This window comes from Catharus ustulatus, chromosome 5 (assembly GCF_009819885.2).
Source record: "Catharus ustulatus isolate bCatUst1 chromosome 5, bCatUst1.pri.v2, whole genome shotgun sequence".
NCBI lineage: Eukaryota > Metazoa > Chordata > Aves > Passeriformes > Turdidae > Catharus > Catharus ustulatus.
In genome coordinates this window covers 70,958,104-70,985,095 of record NC_046225.1, presented here as the reverse complement: position 1 = coordinate 70,985,095, position 26,992 = coordinate 70,958,104, and the positions used below count along the sequence as shown (strand labels likewise).

The 26,992-nt window shown below is 49.9% G+C and overlaps 1 protein-coding gene across 1 annotated transcript; it reads right to left on the bottom strand.

The window, feature by feature from the left end:
• Positions 1-1,764: 1,764 nt before the first annotated feature.
• On the bottom strand, positions 1,765-25,765 carry ATOH8 (atonal bHLH transcription factor 8). Its single transcript, XM_033061291.2, has 3 exons — positions 25,340-25,765; positions 11,325-11,516; positions 1,765-3,473 (listed from the first exon to the last, which is right to left on the bottom strand). Exons 1-3 carry the CDS (start codon positions 25,763-25,765, stop codon positions 3,468-3,470), a joined length of 624 nt encoding a protein of 207 aa, XP_032917182.1. The 3' UTR covers positions 1,765-3,467.
• Between the last annotated feature and the right edge of the window lie 1,227 nt (positions 25,766-26,992).

Sequence of the window (26,992 nt, the reverse complement as noted above, 5' to 3'; positions counted from 1 at the left end):
GATACAAAACCTGGCTCAAAAAAGTTTGGATTCAGAGGTGTCTGCAGGACAGAGCTCCTTATGCAAGAAGGACTTGGCAGCTGCAAGGACCTTGTTTAACAAGCAGGTAAATGGTGACTGCTGCTGCAAATCCTGTGCAGCACTTTGAACGAGTCTGGCAGCATTGTCACATTTATAAGAAGATCCTTTGGTTTGGTATCAGCTCGGCCACTAAACTCCTTCAGCAATTTCTAGATAAGGATTAAGGGGAAGAGCTGATGCCCTGCACCCACCACAGCTGGCACCTTTGCAGTGGATGCAGGATGAGCAATGGGTGCAGTGCTTCAGAGCCAGGCAATGTTTTGGTGTGTGATTCCTGATTACACATGGCACCTGGGTCTAACATGGCAGTCACTATCCATGAAAAACCCAACTATCTCCCCTTTCCATAGTGAACATCATCTCCCCTTGTCCCATGGTGGGTCATGGCCAGCTGGGCAGAGCTGCCATCCTCTGTGGGGCTGTGATCCAAGGCTCCTGTGCCCTCTCATCCCAATACGTGGAGCTGGGAGTTGGTGCCAACTGAGAGCAAAGGCTTTGGCTCCACTGATCCCAGGGAGGTGATGGCACGAGGGCTGTTTTGCTTTTCCAGCATGAAAACAAACATCATTCCCTTGTTATCTTCAGAGAGAGAGAGAGAGATCTCTCAGGGAGGGGCGGAGTGAGGCAAGGTCAGCTCTGTACCTCAGCTGACACCACTGTGTGCCTGGCCATGAAAACCTCCACGACAGTGATCAAACTCACATGTTTGCCACCCTTTGGTAAACATTTATCCTTCTTGTTGTTGTCAGGGCTGGTTGGTGGAGCTGGGCTGAGATGCAGGGGCAGTGGCAGGGGTGGCATTGCTGCTCCTCTCACCTTACCTGACCTCCCTGTGATTCAAAAGCACCCACAGCTTCTTCAGAGTCTTGCTCACTTAAATCAGGGCAAGCCATTTATTTTTTTATCTTTTAGGGACTATCACTCTGCCATCCCATACTGGAGGGTGGGAATAGCAGGGAATATTTAAGGAAAGCGAATTTGGGAATTTGTAAGTGAGCAACATGATCCCAAGGGTTAATATTTCCTCGATCAGGGGGACAAAGAATACTGTATGACCTCAAGCCCCAACTGCAACCCAGTGATGCTGTCCAGCTTGTGACTTTTGTATTTGTAGCCAATTCCTTATCTATAACAGGCATTGAAAGTGAAAAAAAAGGTAAATAAAGCCTATCAGCAGTATTGTATCGCTGACTTTCCCTGCAGACCTTGCCTTACTGATAATTATTAACTCTCAAACTGAGAGCCACTGCAGAACTCATAACTAAGATATGATGGGATTTCTCAGATTAAAAATGCTCGGTGAATGTTTCACTCTGCTCAAAGAAAGAAATGCCCACGGGGTTTCCTGTGTGTACCTGGACAACTTGGGGTTGTCCCAAATGCTCTTGCTCAAAACCCAGATGGGAGAATTGCAGCGTGGCGATCGCAAAACTGACTGTTCTCCCTTTAGGTCGTCTTGTGAGGTTGTTTTGGCTTCTTTTTTCTACTGCCTTCCATTTCCCTTTTCCTCACTGTTTTCTCTGGCTGGGCCAGTTGCTTGCTGGTTTTTGAAAGCAAATGCACTTTAAACCCAGTCCTCTGACATGAGTGCAAACAGCCCCAGAGCATTTCCCGCAGCCAGTGAGCTCAGCCCCTCTCCCCATTATAAGCTAAAAAGATGGCTTTAATGTATATAATAAAAGACATTGTTAAAAACTGTGCTTTAATAAAGAAATACAAATGACAATCTGAAAATGTATTTTATTGGGCTGCTAATAATGACCAGCGGTGAGAGTGGAGGGGGGAGCAATTTAACGAGCTCCTCGGAGGGGGTTTGGACACAGCTGTCCCACGTGTCCCAGAAATCTGGCAGAAGACATCTCGAGCTCACTGGGAGCCAGGGGACTTGGCATTGAGCAGCCTGGCACCCCAGACTCACACCCTGCTCTGAGGAGCTCAGGCTTTGCACAGCAGCTCCCCAGCTCAGGGCTCACCTGAGCCAATTGCTCAGCTGGGCAAATAAACAGGCAGGCACTGAGGAGTTCAAGTTTTGTATATCCATGTCAGTAAAACAGAGACTATTCCCTCCCTTGCCCAGTGGTTCTTGCCTGCCCCATCCCCTCGCCTGCCCCAGTGCCTGGCGATGCCTGGCCAGACCCACACTGGAGTAAGTCAGACACACGGGAACCTGGTGCACACTGAAGTAGCCAGGATGTGGATCTGGCCTCACAAATAATATTTCCCCTCGAGATTAACACAACAAGTTAATCTTCTTGGTTTGGAAACTCGTATTTTTTTTGCTTGAACACAGAGCTCTGTCCCTCCATCATTAGCAGATGTCCTGCATACGAACTGCATTAGCTATAAAGTCTGCTTACTCCAAGCAAATGTTTCTCCATCTCTTCTCTTTTTTTTTTTTACTTCAATTTGAAGTGAAAGGTACAGTATAGGATTCAAATGCTTTTGCATTACACGGGTTTCTGACCACTTGAAAAACCCCATGGAAAAAACGACTTCACAAACCTGAAACACCGGCTGAATCATTTTGCTGCACTTCTTTCTGCCTGGCTGAACTTTCTTATGTTTTTTTTTTTTTTTTTTTTCTCTCTCTCTCTCTTTGCTTTACATGGCACTTTGCTTTTGCTTGTTTAATTTTATTTCTTTATTAAAAAAAATAAATTCATAGCTCCTGTTTCAGCTCTCACTTCATGTCAGTATTTCTACCCTGTGGATGTGTCGCACAGGCAGGAACATCAGGAAATTGCCCAAAAGGCAGAACTACAGAGTAGCTCAAAGGAAGAAGCAAACCTGAACGCCAAAGCATGGCTTGGTGTTGTCCCAGCTCTTGCCCACACCAAATGCTGGCTCCAGGGTTGCAGGCAGGGAAGTGCAGGCTGAAGAAATAAGAGGTAACTCACAGAAGGGTACAGAAATTGGGCTTTGTCACCGACAGCTGGTTGGCCTGCTTGCCACGATCTGAATGGCACCTCTGACTTCTCTTTGGCTCAAAGATTTAACATTAAGGCAAAAATAAGACACAGTGTAGAAGCTCCATCAAATCTTTGGCACAACAGCAACAACAACAACAACAAAAAATTACTGTACACGTGAGCTGAGAGGGTAACATTTCCCAGTTAAGCAAAGGGAAAAGTGCTAAATAAATTGCACGTACTAAAAGGTGGCTGGCTTAACAACAATAAGAAGCATCCCTGTCCTTTTGTTTTTTCTTTTCTTTTCCTTTTTTCCTTTCTGTTCCAGAGATTAAGAAAGTTCCTTGGCCAATCATCATCTCCAGTAGGGGTTTCTGCAAAAAAGCTGCTTTCAGTCTTCATCTGGATCGTGCAACCTTTGCCAAGACCAGATGTAACTCTGGTTGGAAGCTCTTCAGAATCCTCCCTTCCTGGTTTTTACTCCTGGAAAGAGAAAGATGCACCATGAGAACAGTGAACACATGGTGTCCCCACGGCTCCTTGCGTGGACACCGCTGACGCACATGGGAGCATCCTTGGGGAATGCTGGCCATGGATCTGCAATTTTTAGGACTTGGGCTCACAGTGGAACCATCTGTAGGTGCCACAATGGAGGCCAGAGCCTGCACAGAAGAGAGGGAGTGGTAGGGAGAGGAAGGCTTGGGGAAGAAAAACAATAGTAATTTGGTTTTGGGTCCAACTCCTGCCACAAAAAAAATAAAATTAGAAGTGATGGCAAATACCTGCTATTTTCAGTTCAGAAGTTGACCTCAGAAAGCAAAGGATTGCAACTAGATGGGTTTATGCAGGAGATGGACTTCCCTGCCATATTTTAGTTGTTGTATTGGTTTTCTGCAGGCATGGCTGCTCAGTCTGTGGGACTGCAACAGGTCCCATGAGTGCCTGTGCATCCCCTGTGAGTCACAGCCGTGGCAGATTCCTTGGGAAATTACACTGGGCTACAGAATATTATGGCCAGGTCCACAGGAAAATGGTCAACTCCATACCACGGCAGCTTTAGACAAGGAAAATCTCATCTAAACCTCCTTCAGCATTAAAATAAGCTGCACAAATATCCCACAAACAATGTTAGCATAGTTCAAAACAGAGGAAAATCCTCAGGGCCTGAGGATTTCATGAGATCACATCTCCATTGTCCAAAGTGCCTTCATCACATGGGCTCTAAATCCTCCTTTAAATAACTTTGGAATTAGAAACTTGGAAATGAGATCACATTTAGCTAGTGCCAGCGTTTCTGGCTTTTTGCCAGTGGGTTTAAGAACCTTTCAGAGTGCAGAACGGCTTCTGAAAGTCCTCTGGACACAGCCACCAATTCCCTGGACAGGTCAGCCATCTTTCTGTCAGTCTTAACAAGGTCAAACTCCTTAAAGCCTGCCCTGAAAAACTTTCTTGCCCAGTCTGTTTTGTTTCTGTACTGCCTCTCCTTTTCCATTACTGGATATTGTAACATCAGGGTATAAAACACTAATAACCTACTGGTATTTATTTGATTTATGACTATCATTAGTGCAGCTGCTGTGAGATCAACGATCACAGCTGATCATCCATGACAAGCTAAGGGACAGAGAAAAAAAAAATCCACCTTTTCACCCCTTCTGTCAAGTGCAGACCCAGGGAAGCTCAGGACTGCCCCAGGACCATCAAGGTTTCTCTTGGTAAGAATATTTCACTAGAAGCACCCAGGTCATCCCCCATGCAATAAATGCTGGTGTCTGCTGGACCCCAGATTCCTGGAGTTGTCCCTGGACAATCCTAGTGCTGCTCAGAGAGGATGTGGAAACTATTGCCCTAATTCAAGGCCTTATTTGGGATTTTGAATAAATGAGGTTTAGGTGGGAGAATGACAAACAGCCTTGTGTATTGCCAATGTTTCTGTTGGGAACCTTCAACAATATGTAATATGTATTAATAACCTGTAATAGAAAAGTCAGTTGTTTAATTTATCCCACATTTACCTATGGAAAGAAAATGTAAAAGAAGGGAAGCAATGACTGCTGTCATTAATATTAAAAGACAGCAGAGAGATCAAAAGCATTTGTGGGTTTGGGGAAGCAGGATGGCTTTAGGAAGAGGAGTCTCAGGGTCAGGTCTGTGCTCTGAAGTCTCTGCAATTGGGGAAGATCAACTGTGGGGGGACAAGAGGGAATATGCACAAACCAGGCAAGGGCAGATAAGGGCATTTTTGCCCTTTGTGTCTTCCTGTACCTTCCAGACACAGGAAATGGGAAAGGGAATGGAGAGATTCCCCTGCAACACGATGGAGATGCTCAGCACACCTCACTGGCACCACTCCTTTGGTCCCCAGGCACTGCCCAAGGCTTGGCCATGGGTTATGTTTGGTGGGAACAGGCTCTTTTATTTCCCCCTCCACCCTTTTTCACTCCAGCCAGGAGCTCTGAAGACAGATTTATGAGCCTGGGTCTGCTTTAAACTAATAACATCAGAACTCCCATGGCTCTTGAATTTGACAACTGGCCCAATGACCTTGGTGAGTTTGCAGCATCCCGGAGCATTTCAATCTCTATAAATCAAAGCACTTCTGGAATTGAGTCAGCCTTTGTTCCAGGGCTTCTCCTGTCTCTTCTACTCACATTTTCCTTTTGCTGCAGTTACCCAATACCTGTGGGGTGGATCTTACCCTATTCTTGGCAACACCCTTGCTCCAGTGGGGATGGACCCTATGCTGGGATCCTGCTCCCACCATGGGCACAAATCCCTGGTCTGTCTTTGTGTGCTGTGATGTGACTGCTCCAAAAAGCAAAGCCCTAAAGCTCCCTTAAAGCAAAGGGGTTTTTGGAGTGCTGTGATGCAACAGGGGAGTCCCACATCACATCCTTTTGTACGGAAAAGCTTTGGGCCATACTCTTTGGGGTTCTGATGCTCAATGGGCCAGTGCAGGGTGTGCAGTGCCCTTGGGGATGCCTTGGGGTGGTTGCTGCTGCCTCCCTGCCCAGAGTTGGGTCATCTTGCTCATGAACTTGTCATGAGCCTTAGCACCCATGCCCCACCTGCAGTCCTTGTTTTGGGCTGCAGGGACATACAAGACACAAGTGATAAAGTAAATGAATCTCACTACCCTCTCACTGCCTTGTTTCCAAGCAGGTCCCTGGGTGGGTAATCCTTCAGCCAGCATGCAGCAGGGATAACTCATGGCTGGGCAGACCCAGGTGCCCTCTGTCCCCCCAGGGATGCTGTCCCATGGCAGATGGACAGATGGGCAGGCAGCTGGGAGCAGGTCCCTGCTCTCCTGTGGTCCAGCTCCTCCCTGGCAGCCGTGGGGATCAGACTGGCTGGCTGCCCGCTCTCGCCGGCAAGTCCTAGCAGGGAAATAAAGCTATTTTTAAAGAGGAACCTCTGCTAAGTCAAACTGCAGGGAAAGGGAGGTCGAATCTCATTATGAGACCCCCTCCTCCCCACACAGGATGGGAAGCCACGAGGAAGAAATGCCATGCAGATCATCAAGGTTTTACTGTGCTGGCTCTGAATGGTTCTGGTAATCAATATCAGATGATCAATAACAGCAAGACCCTGCAGCCAGGATCATCTGCACAAAACAGGGGGTGGGAGCTGTGGCTTTATCTCGGGGCTTTGTCTAAATAAATCATGATAGTGTTATCAAAAAAATATGCTCCATGCAAATGGTTTCAGTGCTGTACAAATCAAGTCTGCCACTACCATTTCTCTTTTATAATATAAACTCTGAACTTGTTCACTCCTGCAAGTAAATAAGCCTGCAAAACACCCTCCTTCCTTTTTTTTTAAGTGGGAATAAGTGTTACCTACAGCAGGAGCTCTGCTTTTAGCAAAGTAGTAATGAGGGGGCATCAAGGAATGGCACAACACCACAAAAACTATTTTTTATAATGCAATAATTACATGCCTAATGTGAGCCCTTTTAGTGCAGCAGGCTGCAACAAACAGAGAAGCTTTTCATTCCATATATGTTTCTATATCATTTAATTATCTGGGAAAAGATATATATACAGTGTATTTTTAATTTTTAATTCCTTGCGTCTGTGCTCATCCACACACACAGGCACAAAAACAAGAAACTAAATTCCAGCCGAAAACTTTTATTGAGCTCCAACTGCTCGCCTGTTATTCATAACCCAGTTTCCTCTCTCACAAAGAGACCTTTCGCATGGTTTTGGTTTTTTTTTTTTTTTTAATGTGTGTGTGTGTTTCTTTTTTTTCTTTTTTTTTTTTTTTTTCCTTCTGCCTCGCTAACAGCTGCTCGCAGTGTTGTATCCTGAGTGATGATGAGGTTCTGAAAGTGTTTTTTTGGAACAGATGGCCAGGAGAGAGCTGGGGAATGTGCCAGCAGCGAGCTGGGGAATGCGCCAAGTCCTGCAGTGACTGAGTACTCCGGGTTCCAGCTCGCGTGCCTTTCCCCTGCCCTCTGCCCCAAGTGGCGCCAGCAGGACTTCCCAGCTCGCGCTCCGAACATCTGGAGTCTGCGACTGCCAGAAGAGCCGGGACGGGGGGAGGATGAAGCACAGAGAGGAAAAAAAAGAATCCCTCACCCATCCCTCCCTGCTCCGGCTGAGCTGCCATGGCCGCGATGTTGCTGCCTAGCACGGGGGCTGGTCAAAAGCAAGAAAGAAAAGGAAATTTGCTATGGGGTTTGGGGTTTGGGGTTTTGGGTGCTGGGCGTGCTGTGCAGGGTGGTTGGATCCTGCTCGGGGTAGACTGAGTGGCTGTGGTTGTGCTGATTGCTGGGGCTGTGATGCACAGCTCTGCACCCCTACAAATGTCAGTGTCCAGGGAGAGCCCCCAGCCATGCACCCCACAGCCTTACCCTGACCCTGAGCTGCTCTCCTGCAGGGCACCAGGATTCACCCCTGTAGGGGAAAAGCTGGGAAAAAGAGACTGTGGGACCAGCAAGCTGGACACCAAACACTACAGAATCTCTGGGAGGCTCTCAGATGACCCCTGGCCACTGAGGACCATGTGCCATGCAGGAACAGGGTACCCTGGGGTAAGGAAAACTTGTGACTTCCCTTTCTTTTGCTTTTGCACCCTCTTTGCTACTGGAGAATGCTCCTGGCCGGAGCTGAAGGCAGGTCCCCCCCTTTTTCCAGGACATCACTGTGGCCCCAGCAGGACTTGGGGCTCTGCTGAAGGTGTCGCAACCCAGATCTCCAGCGTGGTGCAACTCTTGGGTGCACAGTTAAGGACAAGGATTAGTCCAGATCATTTGTATAACCAAGCAAGAGGCAGCTTTAAAGAATGAAAACTATCATCAGAATTCACCACCACCCCCCCACACTCAGCTTTTTTTCTTCTTTTTTAAGAAAAGGCATCTGAAGCCTCCTTTGTTGCTTATAAATGAGATTTCCCATCACCAAACACCCTCGGTCAAGTCTCAATTGCGAGAACTAAAATCACCTTATAACTGTAGTTAGGACAGAGAAGGGGATTTTTTTTTTTTTCCTAGTCAACTTTGAAAGACTAAAGCCAGCTTTTCTAATTAACAAAATGGCAATAGAAAGGAGGGATAAAACCACTCAGTAAATTTCCTGTTGCAACAGCAAAATCTGAGCAACAACCTAACGTTAGGGACACAGGATAATTCGCCCCTAAAAACAAAGCAAAAAGTAATGCACAATCCAGCAAATGCAACATCTGGAGTCCCTGCCTGCCAAAACAAACTCCAACCAGCTACTTTTTTGTGTGAAAAGCTCACGGTGCCACAGCACATCGCAACCAGAGAGCTGAGAGAGGCAGACACACAATAAAATGGAGATGACAGGAGATAAGGGTGTTGTGGACCTAACGCGCAGCTCAAGGAGCAGAGGTCTGTGCTCAGGATCCCCGCGATTTTTTTAAGAGAGAGTATAAAAGGAAACTTCAAAAAACAATAACAAAATAACAACCACCCCAAAGTCGATAATTCAGAGGAACTGCTCAGTGAGCAGTGGTTTCAGAGACCTGATTAAAACCACACAGAGCTCACAAAAACGTGCCGATCTCAACATTAATGAGGGCGCGGCGATTTCGGGCCAAGCCATTGTATCCTCATCCAGCTGCCTGTGTGGGACCCCCCAGGAGAGACATCCCTTCACACACCTGACATCCAGAGCTTGGATGGTTGCTGCACAGCCATCCCGGATCTGTAATTTCCCTCTGACAACAGCCTTTTCCTCCCCTGTGCTCGTGATTTGCTTGGCTCAAGGAGAAAGGTCCTCCCAACCCAGGCTTTGCATCCCCACTCCTGTCTACTGGGAATCGCCAGAGTTACTTAGTGGTACCTGCTGGTTTTGGCTTCATCAGCAGCTGGATGTGCTCTTGCCATCACCTGAGCAAATACTGCTGGAAAAAAAACTGTACTTGTCATCCACAAGGGAATCCATGTGCTCTGTGGCTCCCCTCAACTTGCAGCACAACTGCAATTTCCAGCAAGAAAAACAAGGCAGAGCAGGGATTAAGACCCTGCCTTGGGTACCAAGCCTGGCTTTCTTTTCTGAGAGGGCTTTTGGAGAAGGGTTAGGTGGGTGCCCTTCAGGAAAGTGGAGAAAAGGCAGATTTTCCCCTGGTGATGCTGTTTCTGTGGGTTGGTGGTGCCTGGGAGGTGCCCTGCTAGAGTTGCATTGTTCAGGCACTCTGGATGGGCTCGGGGCTTTTCTCCGCTCTGGAGAGAACTTTAGAGAGCAAACACCGTAAATGGAAGGCTTTCAATTCTTAATTTATTTTTTTAATTAAGGATGGGCCCAGCCCTAACCCTCAGATGTGAACACCCTGGGATTTGGAGCCATTTAAAATCTGGCTCCTTGCTTTCTGTATTTAAGCCTGCATTGGTTTACATATGTCAAGACAATGGGTCTCAGACCACTGGGCACCCAAAGCCTGAAGAGCAGCCCAGAAATGTGCTGAAGCCCCATGAAGGATGCTATTCTCTTCTTTCCCTCCACTTTGACTTTGGGAGGGGACCCAAGACCTTACTAGCAATCTGCTAAAGCCCCACAAAGGATGCTCATCCCCTTCTTGACCTGGAGAGGGGTCCCAAGACCCAACCAGCAACCAGCTGAAGCCCCAAAAATGATGCTTTTCTTCTCCCCCATCTTAACTTGGAGAGGAGACCCAAGAACCAACTCTCACCTTGCCCCAGGGTTGGCAGCACCACTTCAGTGTCCATGGGACACCAGTGCCTGTGGCATTACAGACTCCAGAGCGAACCCCCAGCTTCAGGCTGTGCCCAGGAGCTGCCCCACACCTCCCAGTGCCAGGCAGTGCTGTCAGCTGTGGGCAAGTGGTGCCGCGTCTCTGCCTGGCACCGCTGCTCCGTGGGCATAAATACAGCCCGTGACAGCCAGAGGAAGCAACAGGGAGTGTGCTATTGTGTTTATTTATAAACTGGATTGCTGCAGGATGATTTGTTGGGCTGAAGAGAAGGAAAAGTGAGGAAACCTGCCCGAATCAGAGGCAGATCTTAACAACACCGAGGAAGGAGCCTGCTCCCCAGCTTAGCTGCCCATTCATCCATTAAAATCCTGCTGATTTATTATCCCGCCTGACAAGCAAGCTCAGAGAGCAGGGGGAAGTTCAATTCAAGTTTACAAAACTCTTTTTGTCATAAAAGCCTGAACAAAGACATCAATCACTGCTTTAATTCACCCATGTCACTCTCTGAGAGGAAAACTGGCAGAACGCTCTGCTTCCTCCTCCCGCCGCTTGACGATGATTTCACCTAATTGGTTCAGTGTTAAGTAACCTAAAGGAATGCAAGGCATAATTAGATTTAACGTTGTTTCCTCAAGATACCCACATGTCCTTCAGGTCATACATCTTACTAATGTGTTTATACATACAATGTCTCCATTAGCTACCTTTTTTTTGTTGTCGGGTGATTTTTCTCAGAGATAAGTGTTAGATTAAACAAAACAGAAAACACAGGCAGGCGACAGCGTTTTACAGGCTCCGAAAGGCACCTCAAGGTTGGTTTGGTTTAACAAGTAACAGTCCCAAGATGACTCTTAATAGGATCACGCTCGTGTTGAAACACACGATGGGCGACTAACAAGGAAGAGCCTGGCGCGGAGGACGGGGAGGAGAGAAAAGCTTTTGATTAGGGAGGAATGTGGTTATTACAAGATCAGATGGATGGAGGAGAAAAAGAGACGGAGAGAAAGGCGAGGGATTAAAAAATCAAGCAAATTTCACAAGGTTCAGAAAGGAAGGAAACCGCTTTGGAATTTTTTTTTCCTTTTTTCGCCCTCCCTTTTGTAACTTTTACCATTATTTAGGGGGTGAGTTGGGGGAGAGGCTGTAACATACCTTCCTTTTTTTAGATCTTCCTTCTGCTTGTAAGGTCCTAGTGCACTGCTCCACGCATTCAGAGAAGCTCATGTTACTGTGGTCAGCGCTGTAATCCAGGTCTGCTAGTCTGGCCAGGGAAAGGATATAGTTACAGGCTATTCTCAAGATGGCCAGTTTGGACAACTTTTGACCATAAGAATAGCAGGGAACCTAGAAAGGGTAACAGGGAAAAAGAAATAATTAAAAATTAGGCCAGATAAACAAAATATCTTGCTTGAAGCATGACAAAACAACTGAGAGTTATTTTTTTAGCGGTTTTAACATAAACAGAAACTCTAGTGATAAAATGCCACATGGTCCCAACAGGTTTTTAAGAAGAACTCCCCCGCTGATCTCCATGGGGATGAAAGCAGCATGAAGCCTCTTGATTTCAGCAGGGCAGTTCTGCTTAAAATGTGATGGCAGGATGCAGCCCGGGACATCTGCCTGCTGCTCAGTTCACTCCTTGGAGGCCCTGCTTGGAAACCTCCATCCCCATGCCTCCCAGCAACTTGTCTTGAGTCACTTACTCCCCACAATTAGCTCCCATGTCATCACAGGTCTTGCAGAACAAGGCAATAAGAAGCTATGAGCACCTATATCACAACCTGGTGTTTTTGTGCTTAAACAACATCAATTGTGACTTTCAGCCCATGCAAAAACGTGATGATGTTGAGCAGCAAGACCTTGAGGAGGCAGTAATTTCCACCTGCTTGCACACTCCATCATGGTGCCTCACCCCACAGAAGAGACCAAAACAGAGCCTGTTTCAGGGACCTGGGTGTATCTCATGCAATTTATTTCTTCACCCTTAAAGATTTCTACTGTAATGTGAAACATTTGAACAATTCAAACTAAACTGAACGTGTCTCAATAACTGAGCAGTATATGGTTCTTGCTGCAGAAGGGTAGGTTGCTTTTCAATCATGATCCAGCAAAACACTACATCTACACTTGATTTTAGGAATACAACTTTAATATGTCCAGCTTAAAGTGAGGTCTTCTGAGTTTGATAGGCTTGGGCACCCCATTTTCTAGTATGCAAAATTGCATAAATCAGCCTTTAATGCAAAGAGTCTATTGCTTGTGGGAAACTGAAGCTGTGCATTCATCTGAAATCCATCCGAGCCCCTCAGGTTGTCTGACCACCTGTCAAAGTTTTCACAGTAATCAATCACTGGAACACCTCAGTGTTTCTCCACCACCTGCCTCCGTGCCAGTCTCCAGCCTCCACACCCCTCTAGGGTGTCACACTCAGCTTAGGGATGGAGATTTTTATTTCCTCTTGCCATGCTCATGCCTCGGCTTCTCTCCCCTCTACAGGGACACAAAGATGGGATCACTCCTGGAATGCTCTCCCTGACTTTACAGAAGGTAAAATGGGTTCAGCCCCTCCACAAACCCCACAGCAGCCACACTCAGATGCCAAAGGAGGAGAAAAGCTCAGGCATATCTAGGATGTCCCCAAGTGTTCTGCCAGGCTCCAACTACCATCACTTCCATCACTTCAGCTACATGTGCCATCCCTGTATTTAGCAACCCGTGATAGATCTTTTTCTGTCCATGAACTTGGTCTGGTAAGCTGAACCTCTGTTGATTTTGAGCAGCCACAAAATCTTTTTGCAAAGTGTTCTCTCCAGTCTGTGTATTTTTTTTTCTTTTTGCTTGTTTTGAACTTGGCTCCTACTGTCTTCCCTGAGATACCACATTTCTGTATGAGAAGAGAGGACAACAGATACTTATTCATCTCATAACATGAGGTGACATATGTTTTTAGTTCACCATTCTCTTTTCCAGAAGAAGATTAATCCTCTTTAGCAGACAGTTCTATGGAAGCCATCCCATATCTTTGATGACCCTTGCTGCTCTTTCCTGAACCTTTCCTAGTCCCTTTGGAGCTGAGATGATCAGAACAACATAGAGCATTCATGTTGTGGGTGCATATATCTAACAGATGCTTATGTTCTCTGTTTTGTTTAATGCTCCTTTCTTCCTAAATCCTGATTTGATTTGTGACTGCTGCCAGACACTGACCCGAGACTTTCCTTGAACCATCTAGAGAAACCCCAAGGTCTCCCTTCCCTGAAATAATGGTCAGCTCAGGGTCTGTCACTTCACATGTGGACTCTGGTATGGTTTTTTTCCATGTGCATCACTTCACTTTATCTGTGTGGTATTTATTTCATCTGCCATATGATTACATAATCACTCAGAGTCGTGAACTTCAGCACAGCCTGCACAGTCACGGTTTCAGGTGGTGGGACCTGAAATTCCCTGTTTAAAGCAGAGCTAAGCTCAGAGTCAAATCCTGGTTTGTGCACTCATGATGTTTCTCCCTGCAGGACCTGGTACTTTTTCCCTACGCACCATTCCCTGCCTGTACACTGATCACTGACCCACACTTCCATCCAAGCTGTTTGTTCTTTCCTAGGGAAGACCTCTGCCATAGTGCTTATGGAAATCCAAACTAATGGCTTAGATCCCCCTTACCCATGAGCACAAGGATTTCAGCACTGCTGACCCCATGGGCCGTGTCTTGTACAATTCATGGAATCCTTTAGGCTGGAAAATACCCCTAAGGACATGGGTTCCAACCATTAACCCAGCACTGCAAGGCCACCACTAAACCGTGTCCCCAAGCACCACACCCACACATTTCCTGAACACTTCCAGAGATGGTGACTCCACCACCTCCCTGGGCAGCCTGTTCCAATGTCTGATCACCCTTTCAGTGAAGATATTTTTCTAATACTCAATCTAAACCTCCCCTGGCAGAACTTGAGGCCATTTCCTGTTGTCCTATCACTTGTTACCTGTGAGAAGAGACCAAATCCCACCTGGCTGCCCCCTCCTGTCACGGAGCTGTGCAGAGCCAGGAGGTCCCCCCAAGCCTCCTTTTCTCAGGTTGACCCCCTCCAGCTCCCTCAGCTGCTCCTCATCAGACTTGTGCCCCAGACCCTTCCCCAGCTCTGTGCCCTTCTCTGGACATGCTGCAGCCCCTCAATGTCCTTCTTGCAGAGAGGGACCCAAAACTCAACACAGGATATGGCTGAGGTGACTCTCCAGAAACCAGCCATAAAACTGCAAATGGCCTGTTTTTTATACACACCATCTACTACTGATACCCCTGAAAACACAAGGAATCACAGAATAGCTTAGGTTGGGAGGGACCTTTAGAGGTCACCTAGTCCAAACTCCCCCCTGCAACAAGCAGGGACATTGCAGAGAATCTGTTTAAGAGCCCCTTTTTGTCTTACAAAACCTCTCTCTAAATCCCTGCCTTCACTTTTTTTATGCACCCAGCAATGCCCTTGCCCTCAGTACCTGGTCCCCAGATGCAATGAGCTGAGTTATTTTGAAAGCAAAGAGCTTCAGGCACCAGAAACACCCAAGCCTCTTTCGATGCCAACGCAACAAAAACAGCAGAGACCCCAGATCAAACGGCATCAGGAAAAGAACAAAGCAAGATGGAAACTAAAATGGAAGGATTGAGTGAAATGTGGGAGTAATTTCAGAATTAGAGCAAGAAGGAAGTTAAATCGAGTGGAAGGAAAATAGACCATGAAATCCTTGAGGCTGATGCACAGACGCTGTCCAGTTACAACACAAGAAGGCAGCCTAATGTCTCTTTTCCTCATCTGTTTTGCTCTTTCTTTTGTGTTTTGGGATTTTTTTTTTTAAAGGAAACACAAAGAAACAAAAAAAACCCCAAATTGTTTTGTAGGACATGTTTGCTAGAAAAGGCAAGGAAGATCTCAGCGCTAACACAGCTGACAAAACCCTCAACTGGGATTACACAGCACTTTTCCCACACTGGTGTAGCAGAGTCCAAACTGGAGCTGCCCATGGGAAGAGGTTCACCTTGAGGTGTTCAGATACTCTGTGATGGGGGCAGGGCACCAACATCAACAGATAAGAGGTTTTTTTGCCATGGTAACAGTGTTAGAAAAACTATTTCACAGGAACCCTCCCTGTCTTGGCTCAGCTCCTGCCATTTTAATGTTTCCTTTTGAATTAAACATGGGAAATTAAGAGAGGAACGAGCCACTTAGTTCAGATCCAGAGTCAAAACTTCCCCAAGCGTGTCTGTGTGTAACTTTGGTATTATCTCTTCTTTAACATGAAGTCAACAGGAAAGAGGGGGCAGATTTGTACAAACTGCAATAAAGGGTGTCAATGACACACCTGGATGCCAAGAAATCTTCAAAATCCAACTCAGAGAGAGGGTTTTAGAAGTGGGAGAACCAGCCTGAGGCTGGTGTGGCCCTGCAGGTGTAACTTTCCCAGCTCCCAGAGTCTCCACACAGATCTTTGGCTGGCAGGAACGTGAGCAGGGATCTGTCACGCTCCTGGCAAGGGCCAAACCCTTTCCTTCTGTCACCTTCTTGCTCCTCATGCCTGAACTGAACAGACTTCAGTGCGTTAATGGGGCAGCAGTGAGCTGAGCAGGTCCACACAGAGCCAGGGGGAACCAGGCTCGAGTTCCTGTGCAGTTAATGAAAATATTTCCCTTATCTGACCTCACCAGTCTCTGCTGAGCAGCAGCACAGCTCACCATCTTGCCTGCAATATTTGCAATGATTAAAAGGAATTAGGAAGGAACTTCAACTGAAATTTCACACCAATCCTGAGGAATGCAGCTGTCTGCTAGAAAGGCAAGGACACCAGCACCATCCTCAGCTTTGGGACCAGAGTGAGCTGGGACCAGCAGGAACCAGAGCTCCAGCCAGAGGATATTTGTTATTCGTGTCTGCAAAGGGCTCTGCAGAGTCTCATGGGTTTTATCAGTGGTCCCCAGGCTGGCAGGAGTTGAAGCAAGGCAAGAGGAACGCTCCTGGGACATATTCCTGTGCAGAAGAGCCCTCTGGCAGGGAAACAGAACGGGATGTGACCTAACAGGTCTTTTCTATCCTTGACGTGCAAGATTCAGAGGCAGCGCCCTTGGAAAACCAGAGATGCTCCCTTTGAAGTCTGTGGGAAGCCTGCTGTGCTCCTGACCTGCAGCCAGCCCTCTCCAGCAAGGCAGGGATCCACTGCAGCTCCCCAGAGTGTCACTGTCACCCACCAAAGCCATGGGCTGGGAGCTGCTTCTGACGTGGCACAGGAGAGGAGGCTGCAGGACGAGGTCGGGGAAACCAGAGATGGTGAAAGGGCACAACCATCACTCTGCCATATGAGGTACAGGGTATGTGATGGTCTGCAGGGAACAACCAGGGGCATCCCATGCACAATAGGAGCATTAAGCCAGTTCACTTTATTGAGCTTCTGTCTGTGTAGCTCTGTCCTTATCAATAAGACACCACTTCCATAAACACCCTCTGGACCTGTACAGATAACATCTGTAAAACCAAGTCTGCTTTTACACTGAATGAAAATGCTGGGGTAAAGAAGGGTGTTGAGTGCTGAGGGTCCAGATATCTCTGTTACTGTGCTCAAAGTGTGATTTAGCAGCAAAGACATGCACAGATCCCCTCCACATGAAGGTCACACAGGGCAGAATTGGCCCCCTGGGCACAGCAGGGAAGATGGGACAGCTCTAAGGCAGTGTTTGTGATGCAGCATAAGCCAAGCTCTCCTGACAGACAGTTCAGCATGCCATAATAAGCTGCTGAATCTACCTGTCTGCTAATTCATCTGGTTTATTTTTATGCTGAGAGTTAAAACACATCAGGGCCCCTCTCCTTGCCCCCCTCCCTCAGGAAAACATTTGGCTGCCTCTCCCCTGCATCCCAACACGCAGCCCAGCGGCGCTGTCTCATTGTTTGTGCTGTGCTTCCTGCCAAAAATATTTCCAGAGGTTCACATAAATGTCCAGTACTTAACAGTTCTGGCTTTTGTACATCCCTTTCTAACCCAGGGTGAGTCAGACACTTCCTGGGGCTGAGACACCTTGGGGGAACAGTGGCAGGGTGGGGCAGCAGGACTGACAGTGTCCCTTGTTTGTCAGCCTGAGCATGGGGAAAGCCCCTTGTTCATGATCTCAAATTATCTCCAGGCTGGCTTCTGTAGAGCTACTGTGGATGTGTGGATGCCACATCTCTGGAAGGATGCCTCATCCCCAGGCCAAGCTGGATGTGACTTTGAGTAACCTGGGCTAGGGGAAGGTGTCCCTGCCCATGGCAATGAGGTTGGAACTAGATGATTTCTAAGACCCCTTACAACCCAAACCATTCTGTGATTCCATGAGTAAGATCCTTAACATACTGATGGCCTTGCTCAGATCATTGCCTGTTTTCAACATGTGTCATGTTGTAGAGTGTTTTTGGGAAGGGTTTGGAGCCAGCCTTTTTCCCTTGCCACCCAGTTCTGCAGGTAAAGTGAACACATTTGAGTCCTTTTGCTTCTTGCAGGACTCATTTGGTGACTTGGTTGGTGTGTTCCGGTTCACCAGCAAGGTGACTTAGCTTCCCTGCTTGCTCTCAACAGCTGCAGGCCCTGAGTCCTTCTAATATTCCAGGTGGGACACTGATGACTTATACAGCTGTGTGATGGAAAAGCCTGCAAGTATTCCTAGAACATCCTCTCACAGTACTGCCAGACCCCTTCAGACTTGATTCCCAAATACTCTCCTGCAGCACAGCAACAACCAGGATCCACCAATGGCTTCTCTGTGCCACTGGTGCTCACTACACTGGACCTTTGGGGCAGCACTCCTGGGTTTGATCCCAGCAAGGCCAGACCCCACGGTGTGGATACATGGCACGGCTCTGAGGGGACTGCTCCTGGAAAAGGGCCCCATAGAATCACAGAATAGTTTGAGCTGAAAAGGAACTTTAAAGGTCATCTAGTCCAACCCCCTGCAGTGTACAGGGACATTTTAACTAGATCAGGTTGCTCAGAGACCTGTCTAGCCTGACCTTGAATGTTTGTAGGGATGGGATACGTATCACCTCTCTGGGCAACCTGTGCCAGTGTTTTACAAGCCTCACTGCAGAAACTTTCATCCTTATATCTAGCCTAAATCTACCCTCATTTAGTTTAAAACCATTCTGCTTTGTCCTATGACAACAGGGTGTACTAAACAGTTTGTCCTCATTTTTCTTATAGTCCTCCTATAAGGAAGGGGTGAGTGGGCTGAAAAAAATCTCTCAGAACCTTCTCTTCTCCAGGCTGAACAATCCCAATTTTTTCAGCCATTCACTTGGTGGCTCCTCTGTGCATGCTCCAACAGATCCACATCTTTCCTGTGCTGAGGATCCAGAGCTGGGTGCAGCACTGCAGGTGGGGCCTCACCAGAGCAGAGCAGAGGGGAAGAACCAGCTCTCCTGCTCACCTGTGGTGTCACAGTGCCAGATGTTCCACAGAGTTCTATTCCAGGCAGCAATGGGCAGCTATTCCATGCCATGAGCCTGAGAGATTTTGCTTCTCTGCCACCAGCACGCAGTGACAGAAAAGGGGCAGCCCTGTGCTAGCAGTGCAATCCCAGCAGCCAGAAAGAAAGCCTCACCTTGCCTCACCACAGGGAGCAAAGTGTCCAGCCCAGGCCCAAACCCAGCTGAAAAATGCCAACAAGAACAAAAGCAGCGCTGCTCAGGCAAAGAGGAGCCCCAGTCCTGACCGAGGTGCCTTTGCCTCTTGGGTGGGTCCACGCTGTCAAACAACCCAGCTCCTGCTTCCCTCCCAGCTCCTGGCTCCCCCATTGCTCACATTACAAAAACATGAGTTCACTCCTTGGAGCGAGTGAATTGGCTTCCTCCAAACAAAACCTAGGTGTGGTGCTGGGTGAGTTCACCCCGGCAATCTCTTCCAAATGGCAGTCTGGTTAATGCTGCCCCAGACTGGCTCCACTCTGTTTTGGACAGTCCTCCTGCACTTCCCACAGATGTGTTACACCCCCAAAGCCTCCTGCACATCCTCAGGGCACACAACATACCCCCTCAGTATCATGCCTGAAAAATATCACATCACTGGGCTGCAGTAAAACTCTTACTTTATTGCTGGCTCCTTGAACCACTTCCCAAAATAATTAGATAATTATTGGGATTATCAGAGGAGAAATCCCAGGACTACTGGGCACACAAAATCTCCTCTGAAAGGGGCTACCTTCCAGCACTACAGTGGGGAAACTTTTTTGGGTGGTAGTTTAATAGTGGCCATCTGCATCTGTGAGGTCCAGTGAGTCCAAAACCCCTGGTAAATGGGAGAGCAAGCTCCACTGGAGATAATGGCATCACCCCAGCTTGGCCTTGGTGACTCTACAGTCACCAGCCACTGCTGGACACCATAGGGTTTTCTCCTCCCTTCCTATCACTGCTGAGCCCCAGGAGCTGTCATGAGTCCACAGGACCACAGCCTCCCCCAGCACACACACGGCTCTGCTTGCATCCCTGCATGGCACAGGGGACAGTGCAAACCAGGACCAGGATGGGATGCATCACTTGGGGAATACACGTGGCATAGACCAAAGGAGATGCAGGCTGGGAACAAAGAGCCTGGGGAGCTCTGCTGCAAGGTACTGAAAAGTGTCCCACCTCCCCACTGCAGCCCGGAAAGGAATTTGACAGTGGATTAAGGCAGGGAGCAGAGGCTGGATTCAAAGCTTGATGGAGAAAAGCAGACTCTTTTCTCCAATTTCAGTGGGAGCCATAAGAAAACACAGAGGTTAACTCAGGGTGGCTGCAGTAGGCAGAGCAAATACCTCCCGACAGGAGCAGGATTTGTAGCAAAGGATAAATTCAGCTAGACAGCAGACAAGGGAGCAAAACAGCCCTGTTCTTGGTGACACACAGTCATTGTTTTCAGGATTTTTGTCCTTTTGTCTGGTTTCTCCCTTATTTTCTTCCCTCCTGTGTTGCTTCAGGCCAGTATTTTGTCATCTTCTTTAGCTGTTAAACCACAGGGCTGCCCCACTCTGTGCTCTAAATATCCATCAGCATCACTTGGGACTGGCAGCAGCCACGGTTAATGCTGGGCTCTTCAATGACAACACACAGCAGTGGCACTGCACACGGTGTCTGGAAGATGCTCCTGCTCTCCTGAAGTCCAGCTGCATCCCTCCAACAGCCAAACCTTTCCACCCAGCCTTCACCCTCAGAGAGCTCAATGGGTGGTTTGTCTTCAGGAGCTGAGTTTTAAAGCCTCTTAGGGTTTCCTGCTGGTGGATTCATAGAGGGATGAATCACTGGGAGTAGGGCTGGGAGGTGTCAGCAGGTGACTGAGGACAGCTCTCAGCCTTCCCCACCACACTGAAAGGACACGTCAGCAACACTGGTGACATGCAGGGTCCCGCCTGCAGAGGTGACAAACCACAGCCACCCTTGGGATGACACACAAAGAGGATGAGTGCGGAGTGACGCATCCGCAGCCTCAGCCTCCGCTGGCTTGTGGCTACAGCACTGCTCAAGCCACAGCTCCTGCCTCCGTTTACTGCCTGGTTTGTCCCTTCAAACCCCTGCAGACAATTTGTCCTCACAGCCACAAAACCTCCTCCTGTAGCCTTGAGGCTTCTGCTCCTGATATCCCGCCATGCTCCCAACGGGAGCGAGCAGGGTCTTCTCTGCGCTGATTTAACAAGCCACAGTCATGTGCATGCCGGCAGCAAAAAGTGAAAGGATGCTAGTGTATGGAGGGAAAACCTCCATTCCAGCAGCTAAAAAGCCCTATAAAACCCTAAAGTATCTCCAGAACCCACATCAGTGCAGAGCGAGGCTGTCAGCTGCCGAGGCAGAGAACGTCCTGGCAATGCGGTGGTGAAAAGATTTAGAAAAACGCCAATACACTTCAAGGGAAGATAAATGTCTGTGGACACATTTCTCCCAGCACAGACTCCAGCTCACTGTGGCTCGATGCATCACTTTCTTCAGGAGGAGCTGGACAGCAGTGCTCCAGAGAGAAACCAGATGTGCAAGCCCAGGCAGGCTCCAGATCAGGAAGGCTGCTGTGGTTGCCTCCATCCATCGAGGGAGAGTTTGCTGCCACCTTAGGGTCTGTCAGCACAGCTGAGGAGCTTGATCTAGCTCCTGGGAGTACAACATACTGGTTTGCTTGGCTGTCCATGCAGTCTCATGGTGAAGAGCACAATTCCCTTCTGGCCAAAGCCTCCAGCAGAAAACCTGGTGGCTAAGGCCATACTGTAATAAACATTACAATGGTTCAGTTTCACAGTTGGGATCTGCTGGAGGATTAATCTCTTGCTGCCAATAGGAATTTGCAGACAAAAAAAATAGAGACAGAATTGTGTTGCATGGAGAACAGCTGCTTTGAAGATAGGCAATGTTGTTGTTAACATCTTGTCTCCTCAAGACATTTGCATCACTTCATGAATCGAAACATCCACCAGCAGAAGGACTGGTAGGATTCTTCCCATAGAGGACAAGATGACCTCAGGTCCTTCTGAACTCTGCTCTGACTCTGTCTGCATCAGAGATATTTGGGTTCATTTCCCACCCACCATGGTTGGGAGAGGAAGATGACAAGGATGGAAGTGAAACCCACCATGCCACATGTGGAGGGTCCAGCAGAAGCCAGGGCAGTGCAAGAACTCACTGACCAGCACCTGCCAGGGCATTTGAGAGCAGGAGACCAGCACTCCAGATAGGAGCTGCCCAGGCACAGGGACAGGAGGGACACCAGAAAGGCAGCAGCAGAGGGACAGCCAAGTACAGCAGAAGTACCTAACTACCTCAAAGTGTTTCAGAGCAGGTCAGTGTTTTCCAAGGAGAACTACAGTGTTTGCCTCAGGAGTCTGCTTCAGTGGGAGGTGAACAGCTGAAGACCACAAGTACCGAGACCAGGAGGAAGGAGCCGTTTCTCAGGAGCATCTGCTCTTCAGTGCTATGGCTGTATGGCAAAGGCAGCAGCTCAATACAGAGAAGGAGAGAGAAATCCTTGTTCCTGATGGCTGTGACACCAAGGGATGAACACAATGGCAATGACATGTCTCTCCCAACAGCAGGCAGCTTCCCAGAGCTGGCAGCTGCCCGCCTACCTCCCACCTCTGAGGAGGCAAGCTGGGGACAGCTCAGTCCTCAGGGACATGGCTGGGTTAGCCTCTCCTTGTGCGAAACAACTGTGTTTGGCTCTTCCTCCACCAAGAACTGGGAGAAAAAAAAAAAAAAGCACCCACACCCCTTCCTGCCATCTGGAGAGTTAGTCGACACAAGCCAAAACGTGTGTGCCATATGTACACAGCTGTGGAGCAGGGACGCCGCCGTCAGCCCATCTGTCCGGTGTGCTGCGTGCCAGTCGCTTCCCTCGGGTGGGCTGCTGAGACAGGGAGAGTGTCCTGCAGAGAGGCATGACTTCCCTTTCCTCCTCCTCCTCCTCAGCAAGCATGGATGGGCTCCCTACAGCCTGGCTGTGGTGGGTCTGATCCTGCAAGCAATGGGGTTTTATCTCCCATGTGCCAGCTGGGTGTCTCCAGCCTCACACATCCGAAAGGGCAGGGACAGGGATGACACCTGTGTGGCTGAGCAAGGCTCCTGTTTCCAGCAGCTCCACATCCAGCACCTGACCCTCACCCCGAGGAGCGTGGGGCCAGGGTCGGCTGTGTGCGAGCACGGCACAGTCCTCACCCGTCTGTCTGTGGGGACATATCAGTTTCAGAGCCTCAGGAAAAGCCTCCCAGCTGCTTAAGTGCCTGATATGTGATGACAAGGAGGGGACGGAGGACAAGAAGAAAAGGGAAGCTTGCAGCAGACAGCACACAGGGATTATTGCCACCCACAAGGGGCTGAAGTCCCTCGGTATGCGTTGGCATGTGGGAAGATGGTGCTGACCCACAGTGCAAGTGCCTCCACCAGGGCATCTCCACTGCCTCCCACCCGCTGGCCAAGGTGGACAGAAAGCAACCTACTGTCTCCTGGTCTGAGCTGCACCCCAGAACCCCTGCGCTGTCACCGCTGCCATGCCGTGAGTGACAAGGCAGCGCCGTGCGTGTGTGCAATGAAGCTGACTGTCACCTGATGTCACGTACAGCACCAGGCACGCCGCTGGCAGCCCAACAAGAAATGAATACAAATGTCATCCAATGATGGTCGGGACAGCCAGCCCACCCCTCAGCAAATTGCTCGGAAAACCTCGCGGCAAACATTTCCCAGAGAATGATTTCTTTCTCTCTGCAGAGTGAACACAGCTCTGCCAGTATGTTCTTGTGCTGACCCTAGAGACCGGCTTTCATGGGAAGAGAGGACAGCAACTTGTTCTCCAGGCTCTTTGGGCTCCCAGCTGAGCCCATGGCTGAAGTGATTTATAGAAGCAGGGCCAAGGCCAGGAATCTGAGGCTTTTCAAGAGTTGCCCATTTCCCAAAAGAGTGCGGCTTTAATTTGTTGCCTGCCTGACTTCTGCTTGAGGCTCAGCCTAGAACAAGATTGCCAGTGATTTGGGAAATCACTGCTACTTCCCCTTGCGGTTTTGGTGGTGTAGATGTCTGTCCATGGAGAATTAGACTGACACTTCCAGGCGTGTTACACACAGTCGCCGAACAACCGAAATATGGAAGCAGCTTAAAGAAACAAAATACATCCAGTCTGGAGTTTGCATCTACAAGGGGTGGCCTCTAGCACCGGGGGACAGCACCCAGCATAGGATTACTGGGATTATAACAGGAGCAGTCTCTGCACAGTGATCAAAAATGCTCTGGTTTAGTTACTCACCAGCGATTCTCTCCTGACATACAGCCCTAGTCCCAGCCCCTGAAATCTGCTTGCAGAAGTAGATGACAGGAAAGGATTAATTCTTAGGGTGCTACCCAGGACACAGCAGTCATTGATAACGGCTGCAGGCAGCAGGCTGAAGATAGGAACAAGCACATTTCCTCAAAGCAGGAGAGAGGATTGAGTCCTAAAGCGAGCACACTTGGGGAATGGCTCAGATTAGTAATGTCCAGAAGATGATAGGGAAAAGCCTGAGTGTGTGAGCTCCAGGGCAAGCAGAGCATGCTGCTCCCACCAGGCTGGAGGGACCATCCTGGGGGAGGTGATGCTCAGAACCTCTCGCAGTCAGACTCATCTGCAACTTACAGCCCTCTGAGCCCTGTGCATCTCCTCCTTCCTGCACACCTGGAATAGTCCCATCAGCATTTAACAGAAAGGCAGAAAAGCCAGCACAGCTGGGCTTGCACAGTGTGACAGCAAATCTCGGTCCATCACTGCACTGTACACGGTGCCCACATGCAGAGAGGGCTGAGTACAGGGGCCAGGACACTTCTCCTTGTGCAGAAGCTACAAAAGTCTTGTGGCTTCTCTGGATCTCTCCTCATCCTGGGGAGGTGATGCAACGATTTTGATCAAAACCTTTCATTTACCTTCCAAAAGTGCCACCCCGACAGTGTGAACACATCTATTACCCTTTACAGACAACTACGAGGATTTTCAAGTCCTCTCAGCAAGAAAGCCCAGCACCAGACACACTTCAAACACACTCTACCGTAAAAATCATGGGAATCTAACTGGCAGAGGACCACAACTCAGCTTGGCTATCTCCAGCACACAGGGCATATAGAAAGTTTCAGAGGCTGCTGTAAGAACCCCAAGGACCCTGAGAGATCATCAGGCACCATGCACCAAAGACAAGCGGAGCACAGTGCCGCCCAAATTCCCGGTGAACCCTTAGGGATCTGGACAGCTGGCAAGTACACGTGCTTTTGGTACAGGAGCATCATCCCAACTTAACCAAGTGCCTCTCTACACACGCTGTCCCGGAGGAATTCCTCGGGTTTGTTTCATTTTTCGCTCTCTATACCACTGTCCCTCCGGGGAGAGAAAAAAAAAAAAAGTCCAAAACTTTCTAACAGCAAGCAAATTACAAGCCCTTATTTATTTATCTTGAGTGTTAGCACAGTTCTAGGGTTGGTACTTCCAGGCATTTTGAACCGACTTCCCCTCCTGTCAGGCGGCCACTCGGCTCCTGCCCTTCACCTCCCGCGGCCCCGGGTCCGTGCGCACCCTCCCGCGGGGTCCGGCCGGGCAGAGCGAACCCGGGCGGGCCGAGCGCTGCCCGCAGCCCCGGGCGCGGCGGGCGGAGCGGCCGGCGGTGCCCGGCGGGCGGCAGGTACCTGCTTGCGCAGCGCCTCGAAGGCGGCGCTGATGGTGTGGACGCGGGTCCTCTCCCGGGCGTTGGCCAGCAGCCGCCGCGTCTGCTGCAGCGCTTTGATCTCGGGCGAGACGCCGGACGCCTCGCCCGGCCGCGGGCGCGGGGAAGCGGCGGGCGGCGGCGGCGGGGCGGCGGGGAAGGCGCTGGCGGCGGCGGGGCCGAGCGCGGCGCTGCGCGGCTCCCAGGCGGGCGGCGGGGCGGCGGCGGCGGCGGCGGGGGGCGGCGCGGGGGGTGCGCGGAGCGCGGTCCGCCGCCCGCTCAGCACTTTGAGCTCCACGCGGAAACTTTTGCAGCCGCCGTGCTTGCGCCGCAGCCGCCGCAGCCCCCCGAGTTCGGCGGGGCACAGGCGCGGCCAGGGCTCGCCCTCGGCCAGCGGCGCGCTCCGCATGGCGCGGGGCGCTGCGCGGCGAGGCTCAGCCGCGGCCGCTCCGCCGCTGCGCTGCTCCCGATGCTGCTGCTGCTGCTGCCGCTGCTGCTGCCGCCGCCCCGCTGCCGCCCATCTGCGCCCGCCCTGCCGCGGCGGGCAGCGGAGCCCCGGCTCCGTCAGTCCGTGCTGCGAGCCGTGCGCCCGGCCGCAGCTCCGCGCAGCTCCCGCAGCTCCCCGCAGCCTGCCTCCGGCAGCCGGCCGCCGCGCAGATGAGCGGCTTTAAAGAAACAGGAAGGCTGGCCCTTTTTTTTTTTTTTTTTTTTTTTTTTTTTTTCTTCCCAAAACAGCTGTGCTGCCAATCTCCTTTGTTCATCCCCCCCTACCCCCCCTTCCCTTCCCTCCCCTCCCACCCCACTCCCACTTTCTTCTTTAATCTCGCTCTTCCATGCGATGGAAGAGAAATCCTGCCCCCCGGAGACTCGCCGCGACCCACCGTGTGCGCTTCCCCCCCACCCCCTGCCTTGCTTCCCCAGGGAAATCTGTGATTTGCTTTGGTTCCCAACCCACTCCATCCCGCTTCTCCTCCCTTATCCGCATCAAGACCCTCATCTGCGAGGCATGGGGTGCCTGACTAAATGTGCCCGGGAGCACGGCCGGCACCCCGGCGGGATGGGAAACCGGGGGCGCTCCGATATTTCTCACACATCCCTCCCGTCGCTCCCGGAATCTCAGTTCCTGCACCGCCACCGACTCGGACCCGCTAGGAAGAATTATTCCGCAGCAACAGTGTGCCCTGTTTTTCATAGGGCTGACAAGGGAGCCCGCACGCGTGGTTGACTGCTGCCAGATCTGGGCTGCCCTCTCTTGGCACCCCAAACCCCCTCGACTCACCTCAGCCCCGGGGAATCAGGGCCAGGGGTCTCTGCGGAGTGTGAGAGAGGGAGGTGCAGTTCAGAGTCAGAGCTGTGGCACAGCTGGGAATAAACTGCATTTTTTCAGGATTGTAGGAGAATTTTGGGGTTGAAGAACTTCAGGAGATCCTTTGAAAGTTTATAAAGTATCTCTGTTATTTAGGCAGCTGGCTTTTCAAGCCGTCTAAACCCTTTAGACATTGAGTTGTGCTGAGAATCAGTGGGATGCAAGCTGTGAGATGGTTGGATTCATAGCAGTGAAAGCGATGTTGATTCCTTACCCCACTCCTTCTCCCGTGGTACATCAACCTCGCAGCCACCAGCGCTATGTGGGGTG

Coding starts and splice junctions, on each gene's coding strand:
- ATOH8 (XM_033061291.2), bottom strand. CDS start 25,765: ATGCGGAGCGCGCCGCTGGCCGAGGGCGAGCCCTGGCCGCGCCTGTGC. Junction 11,517..25,339: donor TCGAGGCGCTGCGCAAGCAG/GTACCTGCCGCC, acceptor TACCCTTTCTAG/GTTCCCTGCTATTCTTATGG.